This window comes from Aquarana catesbeiana, linkage group LG07 (assembly GCF_042186555.1).
Source record: "Aquarana catesbeiana isolate 2022-GZ linkage group LG07, ASM4218655v1, whole genome shotgun sequence".
Lineage (NCBI taxonomy): Eukaryota > Metazoa > Chordata > Amphibia > Anura > Ranidae > Aquarana > Aquarana catesbeiana.
Genome location: NC_133330.1, coordinates 308746293 through 308766596, shown reverse-complemented (window position 1 = coordinate 308766596; position 20304 = coordinate 308746293). Strand labels below are relative to the sequence as shown.

Genomic DNA, 20304 nt, shown 5'->3' with positions numbered 1-20304 from the left:
TCCTGGTGTGGGATAAAAAGACCTCTCTTCTCTTCACATATACATTGCATAGAGGGGGGAAGGTTGATGACCATTCACAGGACACAGGATTTACAGAAAATGTTCTTGTGGCTGCTTAATTCCACTTTATTTAATGGTAAGGGCCGGTAAGCTGAAATATATTAAACGTTTACTATTGGGTTTAGATTTACTTTAAACACTAGGCTTGACAATTGACTAAACTGCCCATTTTCAAGCAGTCATCCTTATGTATTAAAAGACCCTAAGAAATTTAATTTTCTTGTTGCATTGCAAGAAAAAAATATGTGGAATTTAGCCTGGTTGCTAGAGGCAATGAGATCTTCTCCCCCTCAGTTTGGTAAATCCTGATAACCATTTCTGAGCAGGTGGTGCATATGATCACACCTGCATACCCGTGTCTCTCTTCCCACCAATACTTGGGGGACAAAGAATCCCAAGAAAGTGGCTTGTCGCCTTCCACATTAAAATAGGTTTATGCAAAGCTTTAACGCTGCAGCTGACAATCTTATCCCCTAACGTCACCTCTCTTGCCCCCTCTCAGCAGACAGCAAGCTCAGCACCAGCCTCGTCTTCATCCAAAATTCAGGTTGTTGGTTTTCAGTTTTTTTTTTTCTTTCTTTCTTTTTTGTTCCAGATGTCTTCACGGTTAGCACAGCGCAGGATTTTGGAAATTGGGGAATACGATCTGTTTGTATCACCAAATAAAGAGCCGTCTTAATAGATGCAGCTGCAGAAATGCCTTTAAGCCTGCCTGTGGTGTCCAACAGTATTAGCATATTTAACTTGCTTCTCAGCAGGGCACTAAGATGTAACAGTTGTAATTGACTTAAAGAATCTCTTCCATTTCCTTTTCACCCCCCCCCCCCCTCAGACTCGGCGAACTGGAGATGTCTTATTAGCCGCCGATCACCAATACGTGATCCAGAGGAGGCATAAATCATTAATAGGCTCTGCATTAACGTAATGCAGTTTAAAGGCAGAAGCGGGAAGTGAGGGGTGCAGCCACTTAGTACTGAGTTATGCGAATGTACGGGAGGAAGGTAACTGTTCCACTGGAGGGATGACTGCCTACGGCCTGGTGGGAGGGGACAAACGTAGGTAAGAGACCTGTATTATAGTATCACTGTTTACAAAAGAAGAGGATTATGTGAAGGAGTGTAAAGCTGGAAGCCATCTTGGCGCAGCAGCAATGTTTTTCTGTAAAATAATAATGTGATTTGAAATAGAGTATAAAGAGTTTGTATCTGTGGACCTGTGGCATTGTTAAAAGCTCAGATGTCAAGAGGTGACTGGGAAACTTCTGTGGTTTGTCTTTAGCAGAGGACTGCAAGAACTTGGGCTACTTTTGCTGGCTTAACTGTTGACTCTATACTTCAGACTGAAGGAATATCGGCCTACTTGTGCCTGGAGGTATTGGAAAATTCCTCTTGGGTATTTTTAAGTTTTAAGATGGTTCATGATTAATGTTGGGGCCAAAAAATCCTTCTAATGGATGTTGAAAAAATGTGTACATGCATTGAATAATTATGCTGTTTTGGTGGCTATGTTGGAGGGAGGAGTAGTACCTGAGAACTGAGGAGCTGCTTATCTTAGAAGCTTGGGAGGGTGGACACACAGCAGTAACTGACCTAAACTAATCCTAACTGGTCTATGTCATCTAAGAATGCTCAGTTGGAATGTGTTTTCCGAGGTCCCTATAGATATTCAAAGGTTCCAATTGGCTAATGCACGCCCTGCTGGCTCCCTTAGGGCAGAGGCAGCTGATAGATGACCAGATAGAGATCGCATATTCTTCTGAACATCCACTAAGTATTGGAGATAGGAATTCACCACCATACAGAGTTCAGAAGATAACTTTCAGTGAACTATGCTTAATCGCTTGCACAGCAAAAACAAAATGTAGTCTTGTCATTATGAGGAGTCATTTTCTAACCACCTTGAGGCATAAATTAAAATTCTACTTTCTTTGAGAGTGAGTTTTATGTTGCTCAATAGTCGCTTCTGAAGAGGCATTTCTCAAAAAATGGAGGACATCAGAAAGAATGATTGTCGGTAACCACCAGGTGTTAGTTTGGCAACTGTGCTAGAGATGACAATTCTGGTTGGATTGTTTACCATGGGTCACACCTTTTTTATACAGTTTATATATTGAGCATCTTCCACAAGAATCATCAGTGGTCCATAGCTGGTAATCCTGCCACTTCAGCACTGCGAGGAGAATTGTGCTTCAGACAATAAATTAAATTTAATAATTGAACATAAAATATAACAGAATGATTATGTAGCTTGGTTCAGGGTTGGCTGAAATCTGTATCCTCTCAGTAGCCTGGCGCCAAAGGCCTTATCATCACAGGTCTTTTCTATCAGATTATTGAATTCTGAAAAATAATTTAATGAAATGTGTACACCGGTCATCATTATGTGGGTTATCTTAAAGATAACAGATGTTTATGGCATTTTCAGAAGCCATTTTCAGTTGAGTTAATGTTCTTCCTGTTTTTTATGAGTCTGTGTAGTCCATTTTCTCTCTGCGGTCCTAAAACATACTGGTAGATTATTTGGCCACTTTAATAAGAACAGTGCACCTGGTGCTCGTCTTTTCAAATCTTTGGCCCGGCCGACTACTTTGATTAACGTTTGAAGTGCCACAAAGATCAATGAATCCTCTGCTGACTTTTTTTTCTTTCTGTGTATTAAGCTATATGGCTTAATACACATGCAAAATGTTGGAAGAAAAGTAAATTTCTAAAGTGAAAAAATAATAAAACCCAATTGTAAAGTTAAATAGAAACCAAGTTCCAAAAGACCCATAGAAAAAAGTGTGTTACTCAAATTTCTATCCATATGGTGAATAATTTGTGGGCTTCTGACCGTCATGCCTATGTGAGCTTGTTTGCTATTCCATTCTAAAACCTACCAATATGGAGTTGGCACCCTTTTTGCAGCTGTGATGGCCTCCACTGTTCTGGGAAGGCTTTACCACAAAAGGTTCGAGTGTGTCTGTGGGCGTTTGTGTTCATTCAATCCAACATCAGCCAAAGAGCATATGTGAGGTCAAGTATTATTGTTGGATGAGCAGACCTGGCTTAAAATTGGCATTCCTGGTCATCCCAAAAGTGTTGTGGCCCGCACAGAGCCCTGAGCTCAATCCTCTTGGAGCCTCTCAATGTGAAACTCGTCAAACCATGTCTTTATGGAGCTGGCTTTGTACACAGGGGCACAGTTGTGTCGGAACAGAAAAGAGCCTTCTATAAACAGTTGCCCCAAGGTTGGAAATGCACAGTTGTCTAAAAATGTCTTTTGTATGTAATTACCCTCCACTGGAAACACATAAATGTAATTATTTGGAAGGGTGGTTACATACATTTGGTCATATAGTTTAGATGTGATGCTCAGGTACCACATACCAAAGCCGGCCATAGGTGGTTCAAATCTTGGCTGGTTTAGCAAGGACCGGCCGAGACTCGAACCCTCTATTGACAGGCTTATTGTACCAAAGTCGATCCATCACTCAACTTCAGTACAGCCAGCATACCGGGTTTTTACATAAGGTTTATTGGCAGGGGCTATAGCCGGCAGTAATCGCTGTGTTCTCCTTTAGGGATGGCTCCCGTGTTTGCAGGAAAGAAAATCGTATCGTCTATGGCCTGCACTGGATGTGTATTGGCCATGTAAAATTAAATATATTAATTTACACTCGGCTGCAGGAAGCTAATTTGTATATTTCTATTTTGTGCATACTGCTGTGGTTGGCATTATAGAGAAGACTTGCAAAACTGGATATGATGTAAGCCTCCAGATTAGCTTTATCTAAACGGAGTTCTCTTTTTATACTGACCCTAACTTTAGGGATGTGCTTTGTGGTTCTCTTACCAGAATCAGAGTGGAAATAACCAGTTTTCTTTTGGGGAAAATGGTGCTCTAATTTGGGAGTATGAAACGCATGACCAGTAAGTGGTATACAAAAGACTAAGAGCTTTATTTACCCCAACAACACCTTTTAAAACACGTCAACAATGCAGTCTACTGCATGAGGGTCAACAATGCAGTCTACTGCATGAGGGTTAACAAGTGTCAGTTTTTGCAAAATGTTGCATTTCGTGAGGTTTAAAAAAAAAAAAAAAAATGGCATTCTGAGGACCTGCACTCATCTCTAACCACAACTAGCTGTTTGACCTCTTTTTGTGGTGTTGGTTTATTGGCCGCTTATTCATCCATTGCTGACAGTATGATAATTTAGACTCATCTTCTGTTTTTATTGTTCTGCCTCACTGTTGTATGGAGAGGGCTTTGCAGCTGAATCAATAGATAGGACACATAAGTGAATATAGATTGTACCCGTGTGACCCACTTATGCAGAAGGTGTTAATGTGTCTAGCAGAGTGAAGACATGCCTTGAATGTCTCCTCCTTCACCACTAACATGGACCATATGTCCTTTGTTTGGTCACGTTTTCCAAGGTTCTTCTTTAAATTATCACTGCTCTCTTTTAGTGTGTGTGTTGGGGGAAGTGGAAACGTGTTTTTAATTATATTGTCTGAGGAAGTCAATGTTAGACCTGTCCACACGTCCTCTCAATTTTTTCTTTATGTCCTTCTTTTTAGCCTTAAGCTGTTCATCACCTGAGCTTGAGCACATGTATCTATTTGTATTACGTTATTGTTAGGTTCCTGAAGCACAGAGGTGGACATATTAATGCAGGATAGGAGAGCCAGTCGGATCAATTTAGGAGCCCACATTCAGTAAATGGTGGGTAGGCACATCCCTCCGTTGATGTCACTAGAAAAGGTTTAAACAAGATTTAGGAACCCTCTGAACTATATTATTTTATTTATTTAGTTTTTTGTTTTGGACATATGAAGCTTTAGTCTTGGCTTACAATTTGGTGGCCAAGGAGATGGTTTTTATGGAAATGTTGTCCAGTGTTGGAATGGCTAGTAGTTTGTATTATTTTTCCATTAGATGTCATATTATCCAGCTGTTTTTTGCTTCAGTTTTCTGCTTGTTGTAGGGCTTCTTGTAGTGTTGTGCTCGTGGGAGTGTGCCTGTTCGCAATTTTTGGAGACCACACTGTATAAAAGACCAATGATATGTCATATTGCTCCTGTTCAGGGCAAATTGCAAAATCTGCAAAACATGGAGTATATATTAAAAATGATCTATTTTGCTACCTGAAGAAGATCTGCCCAAATAGAAAAATTTGCAAATGGGGTTTCCTGGACAATCTGACAACCACAATAACAAGTTGTCATTTTTTTTAACTTACTGCTGTCACCTAGAAGAGCAGGGAAGAGTATGCATTCTGGCATCATAGCATTTCTATTGCAAGGTCTTCTATCGGTGTGACTGAACATCTACCGGTCATGTGCACAGTACCATCTGAAGGGGACAAGCACCCTGATAAGGTGGCAATGTATGCAGGGTTCATATTTTTGTGTGATTTAGATCTGCCAACAATGCTGTACAAAAGGAAAGCCAAAAAGGAATACCATCGGAAGGTAGTACTTCCTGGGATTCTTTAAGCTACCTCTATGACTATACCTTATATGGACACTTCCAATGTTAACAGGGAGCATAAGGTGCCTGTGCACACACCCTAAAAAAAATTGCTTTATCAATTTGTGGCAAAGCAGCAGGTTGGCTTTACCCCCCTATCCCCAGCAGCATGTACTTAAATTACCATTGTACTCTTCCCACTCTCTATTCAGCATGAGAACCTGAAGGAAACACTTGGTAGCTCATGTGACTCACTCTATATTACTTCAGTGGAACTATCGGCCAGGGGTCTTGTCTATATTCCCCTCTCACACGTACCTGGGAACAAAGGGTGCTGCAGCGACTACCAGCTGGTTACTGGAAACATCACAGATAAATGCACATATTCGTCAGCACACCAAGGATCCTCAAATGTTGTCCAAAGGTTTTTATTGCAGAAAGATCACATATGAGCGAGTGAAACGTTTCGAAGCCTCACAAGCCTGACAAAGGGGTCCTGCGAGGCTCCGAAACATTGCACTTGCTCATGTGATGTGATCTTTCTGCAATAAAAACCTTAGAGGATCCTTGGTGTGCTGGCAAATATGTGCATCTATTTGCCAGGGGGTTTGTAGACTGGGTAAGAAACATCTCCAGTGATTCATAGGGTACAAAGGGCTTTCATTCCTGGTAGCTGAATGGAGCAGCATAGAAATGAAAGCAAGATAACTATGAGGAATGCATGGGGAAAGCACAAAGTCGCTTTAAAGCAGGCATGTACAAATTAAACTCGAATTCCGAATCTAATCTGTCCAAATTGCCATAAGGCAATTTTTAAATGCCAAGCTTTAAAAATGAAGTGTCAGGTGTCTCCATTTTTTCAAGTTGAGCCTCAATGACGGTTTACCAGAGATGCAGCCTGCAGTGTCCATTATTCTGAGCTGAGAGCCATGTGTGGGAGGGGTAAAAATATGAGCCTATTTTCTTCATATGACCCGAAGATCGCCTCTCTTGTTGTTTTGATTCTTGATCATCCTGCAAACATATCTGAAATATTACATGCATGTAATAGGGTCCGTGTAAACATTCTATTTTCAGTAAGACTAAAAATGCTTCAGCACATTACAAGCAGCTCGGTTAAAGGGGGAGCTGTCAGGAGCGTAGAGATAGATTCCGGTAATTCATTGGTGAAGCAGAGAAAGGGAGAGAGAGGCTCGTGCTAAGCAGCAAGGCATTAACTGGCTTTTTATATGTCAGCATTATAGCGTCTATGATAGGCCTTTTACTCAACAAAGGAAGATCGTGATAAGATCTTTGCTGAAAAGATTCTAGTACAGGTTTATATCAGAAATGTCTGTTTTGTCCGGGTTATTGGCGTTTGGAAGGAAATTTATGATAGTCAGATTGGTTGGAAGGCACGGGAATATTTCAGTAAATTCCTGTGCTGCACTTTAAGTGGAGAGTTTATTATATGTATTAATCGAATCGAATGGCCAAACAAAACACAATAGTTATGGTACGCAGATAGGGAGATACTTTCTTTTCTTGCATATGCATGCATTTGCTTGTAGCGGGAAGAGAGATCTTTCTCATGCTCGAAGTACTAACAAACAGTCCAGTTACTTCATCAAAACCCTCCCCATTTCAGAATTAAAGTGTAAGTCCAGCCATTTTCTATTCTTTTTAGGTTTGGATAGTTTGGGTAACAAAACCACTGTTGGGTTTCTACTGCTGTGCTGTACTCCATTAGAGAGATTTCCCCTTCTCTGCCCCACATAGGAAGTAAACAGTTAATCTCCAACATCAACATAGAAATTGTTTTTTATTTTTTTTAATAGGGAAGTCTAGAACCTGCATCGACTTTTTATTGTGGTCATATTAACCCCTACTTTCTGTTTAGTAAAGCCTTTGTCACCAGCAAGTAGTCTGAAGCAGCCTTTCTTGACCTTTTCAACTCAGAGGAACCCTTGAAATTAATTTCTGCTCCCAGGGAACCCCCTGCTAAACATTACTATATCTACAATTCATGAAACATTAATGTGATGGTCAGTGGAAAGACTGTTCCTTGCACTTGTGGTCGTTGTGAAGAATTGCCCCCTTATATATAGCTAAAAAGATCATTTGTGTCAGTGGGAAATTATCTGAGAGGCAGAAATTACTCATTGCTCAAGGTAACCTCTGGAGGAACACTAGTTGAGAAACCTTGGTCTAAAGAAACCGTTCTCAACCATGGTGGGTTCCATGGAACAAACTATTTTTCTCCAGCGCTCAAAAGGACAGTCACCAGACCGGGATGTAATGCAGGTTCTATGTATCCTCCGGGACTATGCTTCAGCAGTGCTGCTCTCCTCAGACGGGAATCCAACTATACACTGTAAACACACACACGGGCGCAAATACCTGGTGCATTACCCATGGTTTATTAAAAGAAACCAAATAGCCAAATGAACACTCGCAAAAGACAGAAGTAATACGCATGACCACAATCTCCGATGGTCAATCAACGTGGCGACAAGTGACCAAACAATTGTCGTTGTTGGCAAGCTAACCAAATGCCAATTTCGTCACTCGTCGCCATGTTGATTGACCATCGGAGATTGTTGTCATGTGTATTACTTCTGTCTTTTGTGAGTATTCATTTGGCTGTTAGGCTTCTTTTAATAAACCTTGGATAATGTACTAGGCCTTTGCGCCCCCTGTGTGTTCTTTTATTGTGTTCCATAAAACCCTAAGGTTTCTCCAGAGGTTTTTGGGGATTCCTTGAGCTGTGGGTGTTTTGACCTTCCATCAAATGGTGCCTACATAGTTTGGGGCCCAATGCCACTTGGCAGAGCCAGTTGCATGACTCTAAATATTTTTACTGCTTGCAAGGGTGGAATGTTAACCACCTCTGTTGGGGGTACATACTTCTTACTGACTACAAATATAAGAGGCATTCTTCCAGAACAGCTCAGATAAATTAAATTGTAATATGGGTTCCCTGGGACCCTAAAATTATTTGAGGTTCCTCTGATAAAAAAAAAAAAACTTTGAGAAAGGCTGGTCTAAAGCAAAGCGGCAACCACATCCAGACTGATGATATGGAATTTTATGGTTTATTTTTTAATCTGCTTGTTGGACTGCTTTGTGTGTGGCCTTTACGTTTCATGGGATTGAGGTGCTCCCCTTTTCAGGGTGTGGTGGATGCTGAAATCTGTGTTTGAGCTGGATCTGAGAAATAGGCTGTAATAGCTTTCCCAGTGTGTACAGGTCTCATAGATCTAATGACCCATTTAGAGCTATGCTGTGCATATAGGTGCAGGTTTTCTTTCTTCCTTTTTTTTTTTTTTTTTTTTCGGGGGCAGGTGCATTGCATGTGTAAAAAAAGAAAGGAGGGCGCACCGACCTTGTGCATTACCAAAGATAACATTTACTGTTATAACATAACTGTAACAGCAGTAGTCATACTCACAAACACAACGTGATAAAAAGGCTTTTCCGTACACCAGCAAATGGAACCGTGTCTCTAGACACCTGCAACTTGGACCAAATGTTGAGGGGGACCAGATGGCATCGCAAACGGCTTACGCGTTTCGAGGGAAGACCCTCTTCCTCAGAGCCAAAGCGGTAAACGACTGGCCTCCTCCAGGTACCTCCTATATATGTCCACATACACAAGTCCAGGCAGACCCCCACTAGATCGTGCCCCACCCCTCAGCGAGGGCGCCACCCACTATGTGGATAAATCGGGAGTGTATGCTACTACTCAACCATGGAAGTGTCCCCAGCCTGTGAACAGGGAGCCCGAGTCCCATATCAGAGTTAGGGAGCAGCGCAGGTATGCATATTAACTACAATTAGTGACTACATGCAGCATTTACACTATAACATGATTTTTGATTGTTATTATTACCATTAACATTGGTCCACATAGTGGGTGGTGCCCTCACTGAGGGGTTGGGCACGATCTGGTGGGGGTCTGCTTGGACGTGTGTATGTGAACATATATAGAGGTAACCGGAGGAGGCCAGTTGTTCACCGCCTTGACTCTGAGGAAGAGGGCCCTCCTCAACATCTGGTCCAGGTTGCAGGTATCTAGAGACACGGTTCCATTTGCTGGTGTGCTGACAAGCCTTTTTATCACGTTTTGTGAGTATGACTACTACTGTTACAGTTTTTAATAAATTTTATCTTTTGTAAATATCTTTGGTATCTTTCAGTGCACCCTCCTTTCTTTTTTATGTTTTAGTTCTAAGGATACCCATTGTTCTGAGGAGGGCAGCAAGACCATTGACATTCCACATTCTAGCTGCACCACCCACCTGTAGACTAAGCCCCCAAGTGCAGGAAATTGTTTTGTGTTTTTTTGCATTGCATGTGTGTTGTGTGCGTTTTTCAATTTAGATTGGGTAAAGGTAACAGCAATTTACCAAGGGTTGACAGCTATTGACCATGTTAACACATGTTGCATGTTATATGTGTTTTGATACTCTATGTTGACTTCTTTAGACCCAATGTGCTAAAATTCAGGAAAAAAATGACACGCCTTATTTTTTAAAATGCACAGCACTGTAACTCTGGGATGGGAACAGACTCTGTTTTCATTATGGGGAAGATGGAGATATGTGTTCTAGCACTTTAAAACACGTCAGTGTAAATGGGCCCTCTTAAGCAGGAGTCTGATCTGCTGCTAAGGGTTTCTGCCCACCATTGCTCTTTTTACTGCAAGTCTGATTTAGTATTTTACAATACCAAAAGCTTCTGTATCTGGAATGCAGCTAGCATTCCGTAATTGTATATGCGCTGTTAAGCAGAAAGCGCATTTAAATATATTTTTTACTTTAGTTCATGTTCCCACGTGTCTTATGTTGTAAAGGACTACAGATTGTTTAATGTAAAAAAGAAAACCTGCAGAATGTCTGCTCCCAGACAATGCATACATTCTTTCAATTTTCTATGCATTTAACATTAGCTAGGTTCCATGATCGGCTGTGACTCCATTTTGTTTGTGTTGACTTTAGTCTTTCCTTTGTAGTGTGCCATGTTGTGTTGTCTGAACTTTAGGGGAAGAATTTCAGCTTGACAGGCTGAACTCTTCTTAGGAATGCACAGAATTTTAAGGGTTATTTAAGCATTATTCTTCCTATTGTCTAACTACCAAGTACCATATGTAAATGTAGCATTACATCTCAGCTGGAATATCCTGTTTCAACATATTTCATTTTTGCGTTCTGAGTCAAAGCAGTCATGGGGTTGGTTAAAGTGCACCGGTCCCCTAAATACTGGTGACAAGTGAATCATGGATTCCAGTTATTTGGTTTAGAAATAAAACTGGCTGTGTATGAATTTATATGCTAAAATCTCATTGCCCCAGCTTGCAAAATGGCTACCTCTTCTGTTCTCCTCACTGGTGATTCCAGTTCTTAGTAAATAAAAGAAGTGGCTAACATCTCTGAGGGAAACCCTGGCAGTGTTGGCTTTCAAAATGGCTTCTAAACGGGACTTTAGAAACACATTTGCTAGAAGTAAGCAACCTCTGTGAGACAAATGGCAGCAGTAGACTATATTAGGGGACTACCTTTGGCATCAAAATGACTGTCCTGGTGTACCTCAAAAACATCACACTTCTGTATTAAATTGTACGTTTCTAAAATGGCTGCTTGTGATTTTATATAATCGCCCTATAATGCATTATTTTTTTTCCCCTTGTGTATTATCCTACTGATTATCTATTGTTCTCTTTCAGGCATGAATAATGTCTACTCCTCTCCTCAATGAAGTTGGTCTTCTCTGACTGGATTCTTTAAGGAATACAAAGAAATCATTACGAGGGATCAATAATGGTGTCTCCTGGCGGCAGAATGCAAACCCATTGGTTGTTCCTTCTTATTGCCATCTTGCAGTGTACAGAAGGTAAGAGTCTCTGTCTAATAAATGACAGCAGGGCTATTCATGGTTCTGACAAGTTGTTTCTTGATTTGTGATTTATGCAGGTCATGGACTGCAACTTCCTTTTGTTGTGGGAATGTAGTGTTCTATAAAAAATAAAATGGATATAAGGAGACACGGGTCTAACAGAGTACAGAGCAATATGTAAAATCTGGTAAACCTGGACAACCGATCAGCAACCTTCTTTTATTCTGTGTGGTTGTTGAGGGTGCCGTGAGTATTGGCCACCCTCCTTCTCCTTGCATTATGGAATAAGTTAGGCCACCTGACAGATTATTGTCTACCTGAGGTAGGCTTTATAATGAACGTCTGTCAAAAAAAACACCAATCTGTATTTCCTAAGATGTGAAGAGACAGAACATTGAAGAGCAATGTCAGGAGACACTGGCTTATTCCGAAATGTGCTGCTAAAAGCATTGTCGGTGTCGTAGTCTTGGTAGCCTGTAGCAACTAATGTGATCAGCTTAGCATAGTCATTGAACAATAATTTGAAGAATTGCTACGGAGCACTGTACTGTCCACATTACCCCTTTTGAAGGCCAACTCAGTTGACATTTGAGTTTGGCATGGCACCTGGCAAGCTGGAATACATATATACACATTGGCTGGTTCTTGTATCTCTGTAGGATTTTAGTGGCAGGATATCCTCATCAGAATTGCCAGTCCTGCCCATTGTAGAGCCAAATGAATGATGATGCACCATCAAATAAATACAAAGCCTTTTGACTCTTCGTACAATGTGCTCCTCACCCACCACACATTGGTGCCACATTACCAATAGACCATACCATGCTTTTTTACCCCATGATTTTAGTAGAGCATATCCTGACTGGTTCAGTCGCCTAGGACCAATCTATGATCCCTCAAATTTCACCACCCTTTTGAACACCCACAATATTTGCTCTGAGCCATCTGGCACTACCCAAAATCGAGTACCACCTTATGCCCCAGGATGTTCTACCAAAAGGTTTCTTTAGTATAAAAATAATTAGGCAAGTAGTAGACACAAGATGGATATCCTGCCATCAAAACCTCAGAGATCAGAGTCTAGCAGAAGGTTCAAGCTGCTGGTGCCCACCCTGACATTCCTTTTAGGTTGAGATATACCTGAAAGACTTGGTTTGACTCTGTTGGTCTTTTAATTTTTTTTCTTAATGTCTTAATCACAAAAATTAGATTGTCCTCTTATCCAGAGGAGCAGCTCCTGAAAAGCTGACTTGCTATAAAACACCCATTTCAATAATCTTAGAAACCGCCAACCTGGGGAATTCACAGTGACAAAATAATGCCTTTATGTTATTATCAATTTGATTTGCATTCCGCAAATGTGAACTTGGCGTCGCTAATTTACATGTCTTTCAAGCTACCTTTAACTGGGGCAGCTTTAAACCACAAATTCTCAAGACTGCGATATTTGCAGCACTGTGGGGTAATCGCAGGGACCGCTTCCTTTCCATTTTTTTTTTTTTTTTTTTTCTCCTGCATTTTTTTTTTTCTTTCAGGTCCCAAGGTTGTAATTCATCAGTCACAAAATCTGCTTCTCCCGCAGGTGACACGCCATGCTGATAGCGATACCAGACACCCGTGTGGGTGCTGGATTATGGATTGAAATTCTTGTTTATCTTTAGGCAGAAGTCATTCCTGGGATTCGGTTGTCTAAAGGCACAGAGGTCTTTTTGTGTCTGTAGTAACATGAATCTTTGTTTAGATTGAACGTGAAGGATTGTGTTTTTTGACATCCCTTCTGTATTATTAATCTGCTTGCTACTTCTCTAACTGGAAGTCAAGTCAACAAAGAACAGTTTAGTGATTTTTATATTTCTTGCTAATCAATGCATCCCTATAATTCTCAACCAAAAAAAGTTGGAAAGTACTCAAATTTAGTTTTCTCTGACACATTTTAAGAACACTCCACTGCTGAAGGACTTTTAGCAAACCAGGTTGCTTTTGGTAAGCGATTTAAGGTCCCCTACTACAATATCGTGGCCGCAGTACCCTAGTGATCGGTTTAACAAAAAATACACCTCTTGGAACATATTCCCTTAAAAAAAAGTCATATGTAACCTGAGGATTGAATGCTACATTCCAAAAGGACAGCAGATTCATTTAGTTTATTTTTACAATGTATTATAGAGGTTTTTAAAGAACCGTAAGACGTTGAGAGCATCTCTCTACAGTTTCATGGAGGGGTTATTCTGCTGTGTGAGCCTAATGTAGATCTTTCTTCCCCTGCTGTGTATAGCCTAAGCTGCCGGCTCTTAGGGAGTACAGCTCACAGGAAGTGTATTTACTGAGTTAATTCTGGTGACTTTGAGCGTGATTGCTGAATCCCTGGACTTCCAAAACTGCACTCTTCCTACTTCGTTTTGTGCAGTTTTTATTTTAGTACGGATATTCCTAGGACATGTCTAGTGTGTTTGTACGTTCTTTATTATTTTGAGAGCTAAAGATTTAAAATGTTCAAGGTATTTAATTTATTTTAACTTTAAGTCCGATTTAAATATTAAGGTTGAATCCCTGAACTTGCAAACTGCGCTTTTCCTACTTTTTTAATTGTGCAGTTTTTATTTTAGTACAATAGTGTGTTTTGTATGATTTTTATGTTGAGGGCTAAATAAATAAATAAATAAATATTAAACATTTCAATATATTCAGTAGTGGTGCACCAAAATGAAAATTCTGGACCAAAACCCAAAATTCAGGATGCACTTGGCCAAAAACCGAAATGGACAGTTTTTTAAAATTTTTTTTTTAAATATCTATTTTTATATATACAGTAAAACCTTGGTTTGAGAGTGCTTTGCGAGACAAGCAACATTTTTTAAAATAAATTTTGACTTGATAAATAAGCAATGTCTTGATATACAAGTAGCGTCATGTCACAACTGAGTATAAAAGAGAATAATGGCACCTTTAAGTGTAGCAATATGATTACATTTAATGAAGGTACAACATTTAGAACATGTAGAAAGAGGCACATCTAAGTATGCAGGCATCCGGGGTAAAGCTGTCCACATAGACCATCCTCCTCACCGCCATTGACTTCGTCCCTTCCATGCTGTGCTCCACGAGCGTTTCAAGCCATGCTTTTAGCTCGCTCTACTGCAGAGTAGTTTTCCCGGTCACGATTGCAGACTGACAGCGGTGAGAGACGGCGGTTCGGAGGGCGGTCTATGTGGACAGCTTTACCCCGGATGCCTGCATACTTGGATGCCCCTCTTTTAATCATCAACCATGTGAGTTGCTAAATGTTGTACCTTCAATAAATGTAACCATATTGCTACACTGAGGCGCCTCTCTTCTCTTTTATACTCCTATAGCTCCTGTTGGATTTTGCTTCCAATCCCCTTGTAGAGGCTTCCATTTATGGATGGACATTTTATGGTTACACAACCTGGTCACATTGCTATAATCTTTTTATATGGACTATAAACTGAAGGACTTATGAATAAATGGTTGTGGAACGAATCATTGGAGATTCCATTATTTATGGGGAAATAATATGGTGAAATTCGCTTTGATATACAAGTGCTTTGGATTACAAGCATGTTTCCGGAACGAACTATGCTCGCAATGCAAGGATTTACTGTATAATTGTATTTTGTAAGACTTTTTAAAAAAATTAATATCATGAATTGAAATGAATATGAATTTAATATCTGTACCTTTTCGACCGATAGGCTGCTTTCACACTGAGCAGTTTTTGAATCGCTTTTGCGTCTATAAAAAAAAAAAAGTGCAAGAAAAACTCAAGAAAAATACATCCCTTAAAATGCTATGTATGTCTTCACACTGGTCTGTCGCATTTCTGTTGCGGTGTTAAAAATCCAGCTTGCTGCATTTTTGGTGCATATTTGGTTAGTTAAAAAAAACTGCACCAAAACAACCTTCCCCATTAAAATGCATTGTAAACAAGGCACCTGTGTTGCGTTTTTAATGCATTTTTTTTAGTCACATGACCTATGAAAAACGCACTGTAAACACAGCAAAATTGAACACGTTTTTTGACGACCATTATCGGCACCTTTTTATTCCATTGGCAAAATGCTGATAACTCTATTTTCGGACGATAATTTTCGGGAGCCGATCTAGACCGGTGCATCGCTATTCAGTTAACTTTTCGTCAGTTAAAAATGTAAGTGTATCTAAAGCATTTTTTGTTCCCCTACGTGTCCTCGTGATCATTTGTCCTAGATACTTAAAGTGTAAAAAAAAAAAAGCCAAATTTAAGTTGTCAGAAATCAGAAGCTTAATTACCAGTAAACATCCTATTTCAGCCATCTCTATAATTTTCTTAAAATAAGTCATCTTCTTCCAACTGCGACACATCTCTGGCATTTGTGGCCATTTCAGGGTTTGAATAATAAATCAAATTATATTAGTGTTTTTTTTTTTATTGTGTCCTATAATTGCTTTACAAAAAAAAAAAAAAAATGCGTTTTGATAGTGGGTATTTTATTTAATTTTTTTCAAATTTCTTATCGCACTATTTTTGACAGATATTTTGACAAATGGTTTGAAAATTAAATCCTTAATAAGTGGCAAGAAATGGAAGGAAAATCCTATTAAACACATTTTCAACAGCAGAAAATGTGTGACTTTTGTTTTATTAAAGAGATAATTTTAGTGACGAGGTTAAGATCAGCCACCCGTTTATTTGTTTTTTTTTTTTTTTTCTCCTTTTTAAATAAAAATTAAATTGTTGATTTCGGAGCACTCTTTGAGCTTTGCTGCGGGAAATGTGAAGAACAGTTCAGCCACCTTGACTGGACTGGGTTTCTAATAGCTAATTAACCTTCAGCAAATAAATGGCACAGCCACATGACTGTGGTGTTCATATAAAAAAGTGTGTTTTTGCTTCAGCTATATGCTCCAGCTATTGTGAAACTTTTTTTTTTTTTTTTTTGTAGAAGTCTTGTTTAAATGGAAATGTTGCAGGAATGCACGCCAGTTGTCGGTGGGTGATTATTTTAAACCATGTATACGAGGGATTAGGCACTTGAGGGGGGTTCCATTACACTAGGAGGATGTGTACTCAAAAACATCAAATTTCAAAACTCACTCTCTCTCTCTAATCCGCCAGAAGAAATATTTCAGTTTAAGTTCTTAAACACCAAAAAGAAGATTGTTCTAAGAAAATAAACCTGGAATGTTGCGTTCTTGTAGCCACTTTTGTAGAACTCAAGCTTGGTTAGGTTATAACGAGCTGTTTTTGAAAGTCCATTCCTTTACTCTTGGAATACAAGGGATGATATTAGCTGCTTTTCCTATGACAATTAGATATTTAAGGGGTGACGCCAACCAAAACTAATGTGTTTGGTGGATGCTGGTGTGTTAAACCATCCATCAAGTTATTATTTTTTTTTTTTTTTTTGTTTTTTTTAAAGCTCAACTTTGGGCAACTGAAAAAAATATTCCTTGCTGTGGCTGCGCCCGTACTGCAAGGGTTAATTTATTTTTTTTAAGACTTGGGGAACAAAAAAAGGATTTACTTGCATGATATTACGCTCCTTCACGCTGCTAGACCGTTCCCCACAGCATGTTCTCCACCATGCTCTAGCAGTCTAGAATTCTAACCTCATCAAGACCAAAACTGAGTCCCTTGGCGTCATCCCGTCCAATGGAGGACTATGAACAGTCTACCACTGACCCGGAGGATCTGTTAAGTAAACAACGTGTTTCTCTTCTCCCCTAGACAAAGCAAATAATTTAACCCTTACCGTGCGGGTGCAACTCCACAGCAAGAGATCATTTTAAAAATGTTGCTAGAGTTGGGCTTTAAATATTGTGAGAACCAAGTTTCTGGTTTAACATACCTGCTGTGGCCTTTTATGTGGGGCTCCCACTCTTCTGGAACTTTTTTTTTTTTTTCTCCATTTATTTTAGTCTATGGAGAATGCAATTAAAAGATCAAGGACCATGCATCGGTCAATAAGAACAGGCTTACAGACACATAAGCAAGAGGATGACTGATCCAGATAGGCTCTGTCTATAGCTAAACTGAATACTTTTGGATAAACCAACCTTTTAATATTTATTGCGGTCATAAAAATGCATGCAGAAGTTTAAAAAAAAAGAAGGGTTTTCCCATTGTTTTGAAGAGATTTTCGCTTTCTTTTTATGTTTTTGGGACATCAAAAAAAGAGAAACACATATATTTTAATGGATAGCGTGCATCAGCAAATTAGAGGTATGGTGCACTTGGCCGAAAAATGGAAAAAAAAATATGTATAATTGTATTCATCTTTTTTAAATTCATGATATTAATTAAATTGTAGGATTTTTTTTGTCGGCCATTACTGGCACCTTTAGCGCAGGAACGCAAGAAAAATATACCCATTTTAAATTCTATGTATGTCTTCACACTGTTTGCTGCATTTTTGGTCAGAACAGCACCAAAAAACGCATCTCCCCGTGTTACATTTTTTTTTATGCGTTTTTTTGAGTCACATGACCTATGAAAAACACACTATAAGCACACCAAAATGAAGGCAAAATTGTGTGCGTTTTTTTTTTTTTTTTCGGCACTTTTGTCTGTACCTTTTTACTCTTATCGGCAAAATACCGATGACACCATGTGTTTCGGCCGCCAAAATTTTGGTGCAACTCTGCAGCAAATACTGGGTATCATTCGGCTTGTTTGTAATCTTCGAGCTGATCAGTCTACTCATTCGTTCAATTTTCGTCTCAGCCAAAAGCCTCAAGCTTAGTATCTGTTCAGTCCTGCAGACCTGCAGCTGGAGTTGGTTTTTATTTTATTATTTTTTATTTTTTTTTTCTTGAGAGAGAGAATTAAATATCTAGGTAAAATCACGAGTTATTTCTGGAGGTAAGAACATTGTACAAGCTTTCATATGTGGATATTAAGATGGCTTAGGGCCACAAAAGCCACGTGAAAGCACATTCACGTCGCTTACAGCTTACTTGAGGAGAGGGAACCAGCGCCAAAGGCAACACTGTAAAAATTAGTAGCACCTAATATGAATGAAAAAGTGTTAAACTGGAAATAAGCGTTTGTGCTAAAGACGTGAACTCGGATGACTGTTGGAACTGTCCCTTCTAACTTCGTAATGGAAATGTTGTGTACTTTTTTTTTTTTTTTTTCTCTGTAAGATCGTGCAGCTGTTTCAGAAAATGAAATTAATTCCCCGCTGCTAATCTTGTATGTTTTCTGTATAATTTTAAGGGATTGCAGGTGTCTGCAAATTACTCATTATGCCATAATGAATATTTTTCCCTTTGCTCAGAAGATTAGACATGGCTAATCTCTCACACTCCAGCTGTTGGGGAACTACAAGATGCAGCAGGTCCTGAAGGCCTTGTTACAGTTACAGGGAAAGGAAAAAAATATTATTGGACAGCAACTTTGTAGTATGGCTTAGAGATTTATGGGGTTCTGCTACCTGACTTAGAGATAGATCTCAAAATTGCCCGAGATTGACCCCTATATGTCAAGCAATAGATTCTCATGGAGTAAACACTCCGCAGCAGGGCGGCTAGATAAACCATACGTGTTTGACATTACACCATCATCCATTGTGAATCATTGGTCTCTGCTTAGCCTGTAAACTTAAGCTGGTTTTCAAGTGTCAATGGATAATGGGTGAATCGTTTGTTCTTTGAGGAAAAAAAAATTCTTTTATGTAACCCAACCCTTAATCTACCTGTGCGTGATGCAGTTTGTGCCAGTGATTCTATGCTTTGAAGAGTCAGATCTAAGTCCGTTAATATCATAACGAGGCTTTATTAGGAAACCTAGAAAGTTTGCAAAAATTCTGCACGTTCCGAAAAAATGTCTCTGGTTCAAGAGTATAATCTTTGAGGAAAGGAACGTAAGCGGTAAGAAAACAAAATGTTTCTCGTACATTCAGAATGTTACAAATTAAATGTATAAAATGATTGCAGAGGTTGCTGGACCGTTGAAGGGGGGGGATTGTTCTCCAAATGGGAAACTATCAAGTCCTTCACTATTGGTGATGAAAGCTTTGACCATCCATGTCGTAGAATTAACATTTTTATAGCCGTGTTCAGCTGCCTTTTCCGAATACAAAAGGTTAATCTCATTTTCAGTGCGTTCCGCCCGTTGTATAACCAAATACTTTTTTGAGTGGCACATGGAAGGATATTCTCCGACAGATCACGCAGTTGGTTACTCGATAAACATCAGCCAGTTTCTGTTGCTTAAAGGGCCTCCACCGCGTTAGTTCCAGTGGTTAGCGCATATCTTGCTGTGGGCAAGAGAAGTCATCGTTGAGAATGTAGTCTTTGTAACCAGCAGTGGTAAAATAAATTCCGCCTTTGCCAAGAACAGTTTCCACTATAAAGCCAATATTTATATACGAGGATAGGAAAGGAATGAAAATGTGAAAAAATTTTGGACTGGATGTCTACATAACTGATTGACGCTTTTACAATGACCATTCTCACAAAGGCACTTACTTTGTAAGCTTTTTGTTCTTGCTGTGTCTTAAGGTTCTCTTTTGGCTTTTTTTTTTTTTCCCTGAGTTCTTACTAGTCGTTACCTTTCAGGAAATTCCCGTAATTTTTTCTTATTACTTAAGTAATCAGTTGGCTGCAAATAATGGGGGAAAAAGAACCAGTTCTTTCATGTGACTCAAAAGTAAATACACAGAGAGACAGTTAACCTAATTTTTACAAGCTTATAAAAAGAGACCAAAGATCAGAATAAATGTATTCGGATAAAAGGGAAAAAAAAAATGTTCACATTCCCGGGGGTGGTATGGTAAAACGGAGGAGGAAATCAAGGCTGAATTCAAACGACTTGAGATACCACATTCTGACCAAACCCAAATTACTGAGAGAGAAACTCCCAATTATAAAAATTGCTCTCAAATTGCACATCTGCTATAACTTTTATCA

At 39.4% G+C, this 20304-nt stretch overlaps 1 protein-coding gene across 23 annotated transcripts in view; it reads left to right on the top strand.

Annotated features, from left to right (window-relative positions):
* Positions 1-20304, top strand: part of ADGRL2 (adhesion G protein-coupled receptor L2) — a 297985-nt gene that overhangs the window by 34573 nt on the left and 243108 nt on the right. For all 23 annotated transcript variants that reach the window (XM_073593665.1, XM_073593662.1, XM_073593661.1 and 20 more), the window contains exon 2: positions 11222-11388. In XM_073593665.1, coding sequence (XP_073449766.1) covers positions 11316-11388 — 73 coding nt within the window. In that variant the 5' untranslated portion in view covers positions 11222-11315. The remainder of the gene's footprint in view (positions 1-11221; positions 11389-20304) is intronic.